Below are 8383 nucleotides of genomic sequence, written 5' to 3' on the forward strand. Positions count from 1 at the left end.
ATCATCTCAGTCTTGGAAAGACAAGAAACAAGATACCAATGTTCCTTTAAGGCAATAGGGATTTCAGGGTCTCTGCCCCTGAGTAGTAATAGTCGGAATTGTTGAGTAAAAGTGATTTATATTCACATATGCATATTTTATTGTTTTTTTCTTTACATGTATATTCGAGAGCAGCCTGTGACCACTTCTTTTGTTTTAGTTTTAAATCTTTAATAAACTTCATGAAATGTGAAGGAACACAGTTGCAGTGTGGACAACAACAACAACAGGACTGTTATCACTTTTTACATGAAGTTTTAAAAAACAAACTAATAACACTGGAGAACCTCATACAAGTCAAACCATGGTGAACATATAGAGACATCTAGTGTTTCATTTGCTTTACTACACCCAGGCAATAGCAATAACGATGCATCGAACAACTCTCTATTCTGCAACGTTTTTAAGTTAAAATAAAGATCTGAAGTTAAAAAGAAAAAACAAAAACGAGGTCAGACTCTGCTGGATGTTTGTAGAAGAATGGGAAGGTGAAAGATGAAACTGAAAAGTAAGGGCACAGAAGTGAAGAAAGAGGAGGCAAGATAGAAAGATGAACAGTGGGAGAAGAATGAAAGGCAGAGATGATAAGACTCATTTAACCCTCTTGTATTTCTCTCGGCGGACAGCAGCCTTCTTTATCTCCTTCCGCAAAATCTTCTTGTTCCTCTTGATGTTATTTTTCGCCGTCTCCAACAAAAACTCAAACTTGTCTTTGCTGAACGAAAGATCGAAGGTGGAGAACGCCTTTATCCTTGTTTGATACTGCTCCAAATCTGGACCAGAAATAAAAGCACCGATGAACATATCTGACCATTGAGCATATATTTGTGTCTCTATGTGTGTGTGTGTGTGTGTGTGTGTGTGTGTGTGTGTGTGTGTGTGTGTGTGTGTGTGTATTTGCGCGACAGACCTTCGCAGTTCTCTTTGTTGAAGATCGGCATGTAAATGATGGTGGGCTCCTTCACTTTTCCTGCAAATATGTAGAGGTCTTTTGGCCACTCGCTGTCCTTCAAAATCACGTCGTCTATCTTAGGGAAAGGCTTCTTGAGCTCAGCCGCGTAGTCTCTGGCCAGAGTCAGAGTCTGTGTGGACAATAAAATCATATCAGGGACTAAGATTGTCAGTCAGTGACTGTAATTACAATTTGTGTAGGACTGGACTGGGGTCACTCTCATTGGTTGCTTGCGTACCAGACTGCATGAGAAGACCCAACAGAAAGTCACAAATACAAGAGAATGTCAACTCATCAGAGAATGAGTGTCCTGTGGTGTCTGGCAACAGAACATTGGTAGTAGGGGGTTTTGGGTCCTATTCAGATTCACATTCAGAAAACTTAATTTGTCCCCAGGGGCAAATAACAAAAATAGAACAATACAAAGCATATGCAAATAACTGTGCAAATAAATGTTTTAACTCTCCAAACACTCCATGGAGGATGTAAACTAGTGACAAAAGTGTAAACAGTAATTACAGGGATTATACTGTATATTTACATCTTATCGTAAATTATTGGCAAGGACTACACGATACGATACGTATCACGATACTTGAGTCACGATACGATACATTATTGCAATATCATGATATTGTGATATATTGCAGTATTTTACATAGTTAATTGAGAAATTTTAAGTGCAGCCTAAAATACACATCGCGTATATGTACATCAGATGAAATCAGTGATAATTGATTGGAAAAAAAACAGTCAAAAAACAATATTAATCCAAATGATCCGTTTCCAATTTATTGCATTTGTACAGAAAAAGTGATGGTTGTATCGGTAGAAAAGGTATTGCGATATATTGCCATATCGATATTTTTTACCACCGCTATTGCAAAGTTAGTATGGGTAATAGACTTGTATAAAAAAATTAAAAATAGGTCCGTTCAGTTGTTATTATTGTCAATATTATTTACTTCACCTGTCCGTGGTTTTAACGTTGTGGCTGATCGATGTATCTGCAGCACACACCTGTTAACACAATGTTCTCCCAACACGTGGCTTTACCTTGAAGGTGCCATCAGCCCCGAAATCCAGAGCGATGAAAAGATCCACGTCTCTCTTCTCTCCCAGGAAGGAAGGGAAGGACAGGTTGAGCATCACACCAGCGTCCATCAGCTGCAGATTCTTTTTATGCGTAATGCAAGGCGGCACCTCATCATCTTCCCAGCAACAACAAAAAAAAAAAAAAAAAAAAAAAAAAAAAACACTCATTCAACTGTTTGTTGGCCATCTATCTAGTAAATCGCATTACTGCCAACAATAAATAAGAAACGTAGCTCGGTAATGGTAGTTCACCTGAGTATTCGTAGAGGAAGTTTTTAATGGTTCCCCAGTCCAGTTTCTCAATCAGTCCGAAGGCTTTCTTTATCAACCAAGAGACTGGGAAAACAAAGCACACCCACATGAAGCATGTTATTATTATGCGTAAATAACTAATAACTTACTATAAATAACTCATTTGTTGCCGTCCTAGTGCCATCAAATTATCAGAGTTAGCAGCTTTGGTTTAGTAACCCTGGGGGGTCCCCAGAGGTACTGCAGGGGGGGGTCGCAAAATCGTTGGTTGATTGGACATTTTTCATACTTTTTTTTTCTTTTTTTTTTAAATTGTCCCCCACAAATTTAAATTTCTTTAAATACTACACTTTAATATAATCAACGTATTTTAACAAAGGGATCATTGGAGCAGACAACTTTCAGTCAACACGTAGGCCCCGCCCCCATCGCTTCTGAGCCAATCACAGGCTCTGTCAGGTTCCCTGCAATTGGCCGAGAGCCTCCTCAGTCCCCAGGTGAAATCCACATATAAAGCAGCGTTATTATTATGCTTTAATGACTAATGGCTTACTACTAACTCCATGTTAGACGCGTCAAGTTATCATGAGTTAGCCGCTTTGGTTCAGACTGAAATAAATAACAACAGTTCTAGGCACTGAAATGAAAATTTTCTCAAATGTTCATGGTCCCCACGGTGTGAATCTGACTTTGGAAGATCAAGCTTTTACCACGTATCCTTTGAAGGATCTCAACACAATATTCAAAAATAAATTGCATCCTTCCAAAACTCCAGCCCTCAAGAGGTCAATAATTCTATTAATGCAGCTCTGAACTTCAGTGATTATAAGATACAATAAAGAATCAGTTCTTTTTTATGTCCTGTGTATCCTCTGATCAATAATATAATAAGACACGGTAATAAAGGATGTTGAAGAAGCGTCAAAGACAAGCAAACAATGACGTGACTCACCTTGACTTTTGAGTGGTTCTTTGTCTAAATTCTCCAAAGAGGCCAAGAGTTTCTGGTGCCACTCTGTCAGTATACTTTGTTCCTCGTTTGTCTTTCTAAATGGGTTTATGTTCAGTTTATCTGAAAAATTGTGTAAAACAATCCAGAAACAATTAAACCTGCTTTGATTTCTGGTAGTTGCAAAATCTATGTACTCTGCTACGGCCTGTTTCACAAGTGGAGCAGGTTATTTGAACTTATCTGAATGAGTTCTGCAAATGTTTTGCTCATTACAAGACATTTTAAATGTTCTACCTTGCAACCAGTTGGGTATGAAGATCCCTCGATCATTCTTTTTTGTACCTGCAAAACAGAGCAGACACAAGATGCACACAGTGAAGACATCACAAATACTGCATGCACTGAGCAAGTAGCTCCGTCTGTGGGTTTTTACCTTCTTCTTTCTGCATTGTGCTGCGCAGATGTGCAGTGTCAACGTAGAGGCCGAGATCCGTGAAGCCAGCCTCGTGAGGACTTATCTCGAACCATTTGGCTGCGACAGAAACAGAAAGTCCAAGGAAAACAACACTCAGCGATAATCCTGATTGATTTGAACTAAATTTCTGCTGGTTAACAATGGAAATCAGAAGCCGGTGCTTGCCTGTCATCCTTTGAGGCATACACTGAGGCGGTTTGTGTTTGTCTAAGTATTTGTGCGCGTTCCGTACCTTTTTCTGGGCCGTATCGCAGACAGTCTCTGTTCACTGCACTGTAGAGGGGATACGGATTGTTGACGTTCATGCTATCCCCTGGAAGAGGTAGATGGTCCAGCTATTAAGACAAAAAATCAGGCTAGTGAACTACAAATATAAAACTATAAACCTCCATAAAAAAAAAACAATAAGAAAGAAAGACCTTTCAGAAACGTATTGTAAATATTGAAAATGGCTGCGGGCTACGCTATTTCAAATCTAATAATTAATTCACTCAACAGCGCTGATTGATATTTCATAAAAGCCATTATTTCTCACATTATTGCACGTTATTGCATTAATCCTCTCGTGCCTGACTTCAGTTGCAATAACCCGAGAGTGACCTGAGTGCAACCGACACCAACTGCATTGCAGAGCATTGCGTCACTTCACACTCATCAACGTTTGCCCCCAGAATCCATCAGACAGAACGAAGAATTAGCAAAGGGAAGCAATGTGTGCCGTTACCCAGCAGCGCCACTACTGTCATTTTATCATTTCAATTTGATTCTTCCACACTCCATTAAGCCGGTAAGTGTAATGACATAAAACAGTGATGCCTGCAGCTTTATATTTTTAAACATTTGTTTTCATTTCTAAAAAAAACAAAAAAACACAGAGATTACCCTCCTGAAAGGACCGTTTTGCAAAGAGCATAAAGGATCTGAATCTGGGTAGACACGCTGGCTGACTTCATGTTACGACAGTAAAATCCATAAAGGCCATAATAAATTAATGAATAAAACAATAACCTGTCAGCTGTCACTAATGACACATGACACATAGACTTGCTACTTTTAGGCCAAAATTTTGTAATGTTTATTTAAATATTTGTTTTGTAAATCATTTAAAACATAGAAAGAGTAAAACAGCCATTTCAGCAGTGCAATATTTGACCACAATTGCGTCAAACTGTGTAAAATATTTTCTTGAATTGATGTCAGATAATCCAGAGGAGACTCATAGCTTACTTCATAACCACATCTATGTATTTTGCTAACTTTTACCTTTTTCATGATCGAACCAGAAGTTAAGTCTCCCCAGATTTCACTGAGAAATGAGTGCTTCTCTTTTGCCTCGTCGCCCATCCAGGAGAGAGCCTCCGTCAGCCCACTCACAGGATCTGTGAGTGTGGACACTGCCACGTCCATGTGGGTGGTCCACTGGGGGTCCAAGTACAAGGAGGACATAGTCCTGAAAGACAAAGAGAGAACATAAAAAAATCCTGACAAGCCCTCAGAAAACCAGCAGCGCAGCCCACAGGGTTAAAAACCATGCCCATTAAAAAATAAAACATACAGCTTTATGCCTTGAATGTAGGACACTTTCTGCATTTTAAGAGAACAGACGTACAGCTGCATTTACTCGTGTTGTCCCATGTAGCAGGGATCCCTAAATGTTGGTGGAAGCTTCACATTTTCCATCATTTTTGTGCAAGTAAAGGTGCACAAAATGGACAATTTTAACAAATTTCTAGTTTTAAACCAGTAACTTCCTTTTTTTTCATTTATGAAGATGCACAATTGACCCATAATGAGAAATGATGCAAAAGGCCTGGGAGAGGACAGAGTCAGTCTAGAGCAGGCATGTCAAACATACGGCCCGTGGGCCGGACCCGGCCCGTTGGGTCATTCAATCCGGCCCGGTATAAATTTCTGAGTATGTCAAAAAAAGAAGCGAGTCTCTAGCTAATTTCTATTAAAAGTTGTGATTTTTTTAAAAAAATACAAACCAAATGCTCCCTCCGGCCGCTAGAGGGCAGTAAATGTGTAAAAGCGCTCACGTCAAGTATGCGGCACTGACACGAGTTAGTCACAGGAAATAAACATTCGCAACGTGATGTGTCCAAGTAAAAATAAACCGGCAATCTTGCTTCACCATTCACCACTACTAAACAAGTTATCGGTCAACACACCCTTCCCAAAATGGCACTGTCAAAAAAAAGAAGAGTGGACACGGAGTGCAGAGTTTTCCAGGAGAAATGGACCGAGAAGTATTTATTCACAGAAGTGAATGCAAAACCAGTGTGCTTGGTACGTAATCGGCAAGTTACAGTGTTCAAAGAGTTTAATATTCGGCGCCACTCATCATAAAGACAAGTATGTCATATTAAAGACAATTAATATTGTGCAGTATATTCTCAACTTCAGTAGGCCCAGCCTAGTAGTTTGATCTGATGTAGTCTAATCCTATTGCCCATGCACTGCTATAACTTTTTTATTTATTTATTTATTTTATTTTATTTTGTATTTCTTTTTTCATTTATTTCAAAGCAGTATGACAATTAAGGCGAAAATATTTTTTTATAGCTCCCACTTGAGTTTGTTTAGTGTGGTGAGTTGGTTCAGGTGTAAAACTGCATTCACTCAACTGTTAAAATAAACCAGTTGGCCCCAGAGCCAAACTGAGTTTGACATGCCTGGTCTAGAGCATATGTCTTCAATAGGGGTACGCGACCCCTATGGGTTCTGCAGAGGTACTGCAGGGGAGTCGCAAAACCTTTGGTTGATTAGACATATATATATATATATATATAAGCTAACAGTGCGCCTTACTCCCATCAATATCCATTCATCCAATGTTAGATAAGTTGTGTGCTTCTCCTCAGGGTCAGTCATCTCACTGACGCGGCAGTATATGTGTTATGACATTGGTGATTCACTGTCCCTGAATTCCAGATTCTCCAAACAGGGTAGTGTACATGTTATGTCGCTGTATTTGTATGTCTTTACCAAGCAGATGCAGCAACTCCTCCCAGGTAAAGCATGGCGTCTAGAAGTCCTTCTTCTTGCAGCTGATGGAGGGAACCCAAAAAACTTACAACTGCCTTGTGACCACCGGCTGACCCCAAGAGTGCGATGTGTGGAACTGAATCCTGGACAGAAGAAGAAAAAGAGTTATAACAGAGACATAAAGTAATATAAAGGACACCGAAGGTGCAATCACCAATGCAGACATCTCAAGGAAACATTATTGCTGCAGCAAGGATTTGCTTGTTAGTTGCTGCCAAGAACTATTGGGTGGAACTTTTTAACTTTTTAAACTTGGTACATCTGCTGAACAGTAGAATATTAGCAACGTCATCGTCATGTTAGCATGTTAGCAACTCAAAGCTTACAGCATTTCATTATTTTTGATAGTCAGTTCACTTTGGTCTTGATTTATTAGGATGCAGAGGTATAAGAACAGCGATTCCTCAACTATCTGCTACTGAAAGATTTTGTTATCTTTGTTTAGGGACAGTGTTAAGAAAGAACAGACCTCTGAAGGACTCTTTATCAGTCTCATTTGGACACAGTTTTTTCTGCTATGTTGTGGATGGCCATGTTAGCATCAAACATCACTATACACAACACCTAGCCCAAAATATTTCCTGTTGATCTTAAGCACTTTAAAGATTCCGTTTTTTCATCAGGCCAAAGCTTGTGCAAATTTATTCACGGTTTATTGTTCACTTACCGGTTTACACTTGACTCCCAGCTTTTTGAGAGACTTCAGAGCGACTTGTTTTCTCCTCAGGACGAACTCTCGCTCCCCTTCACACAAGGACTGGGACTGATGCACATAAGACTGCAACACACACGGAATTACAGTATGAACTGTGCACACCACCAAGACGCACCAGACCCATTTACTGTATGATACTGAAACCAAGTGTTACATATTAAACGTTTGCATATAGAGCTTCAATTTATAGAATACATATGAAACAAATGTCATTACAACAGCCATGTGTGCAACCATTAAATGTCAGGCTCTCTTTAATTTTCTGATAATCGCCATCACCACAGGGTCCCATGAAAACCCAAAGTAAATTATTTTTCATCATGCACTACTCTGAAATGGAGATTGAAGCAAAGAAAAGTCAAATCTGTGGTTTCAGAAACACATAATTATTAAATTCCTAACATCAAGACTAATAGCACCAGTTCAGGCTACTCATATTCTGGACTGGAGCATTTTCTCCCTTTAGAGTCCTACCTTTGAAGTAGAGTCTATTTGAGATGCAAGGGTTAAATCTGTCTCCTTCTCGACTGACACGTCCTCTGTCTCAGGGCTGACTTCTATCTCACCCACGACGTCGTCCTCAGGTTGCCCCATTACGCCCAACATCGCAGCACAGACACAGACGAGTCCAACGACCCAGCTCATGCTTCCACACCGCATAGCGTCGGCTACTGATGACTCCAGCCTGGTAGGAGAATCAGAGATGTCCAAACATCTGAGCTCCCGTCCATTTTATATCCCGTCATATCGCCTCTCTGTGACTAATTGGGACAACGTTAACGTCACGTGGACGGACACATCAGATGGTCGTTCAGGGACAGAACAAAGAGAACATTGGTTCACAGTATCCGTATC

At 39.9% G+C, this 8383-nt stretch overlaps 1 protein-coding gene across 1 annotated transcript; it reads right to left on the reverse strand.

The window, feature by feature from the left end:
- Positions 1 to 204: 204 nt before the first annotated feature.
- LOC124997845 (cytosolic phospholipase A2 gamma-like) lies at positions 205 to 8122 on the reverse strand. The gene is made up of 12 exons (XM_047571853.1): positions 8003 to 8122; positions 7481 to 7591; positions 6754 to 6896; positions 5029 to 5215; positions 3998 to 4100; positions 3724 to 3822; positions 3585 to 3632; positions 3291 to 3410; positions 2339 to 2422; positions 2048 to 2202; positions 950 to 1121; positions 205 to 812 (listed from the first exon to the last, which is right to left on the reverse strand). Exons 1-12 carry the CDS (start codon positions 8120 to 8122, stop codon positions 631 to 633), a joined length of 1524 nt encoding a protein of 507 aa, XP_047427809.1. The 3' UTR covers positions 205 to 630.
- Positions 8123 to 8383: the final 261 nt, after the last annotated feature.

Source organism: Mugil cephalus, chromosome 20 (genome assembly GCF_022458985.1).
Source record: "Mugil cephalus isolate CIBA_MC_2020 chromosome 20, CIBA_Mcephalus_1.1, whole genome shotgun sequence".
NCBI lineage: Eukaryota > Metazoa > Chordata > Actinopteri > Mugiliformes > Mugilidae > Mugil > Mugil cephalus.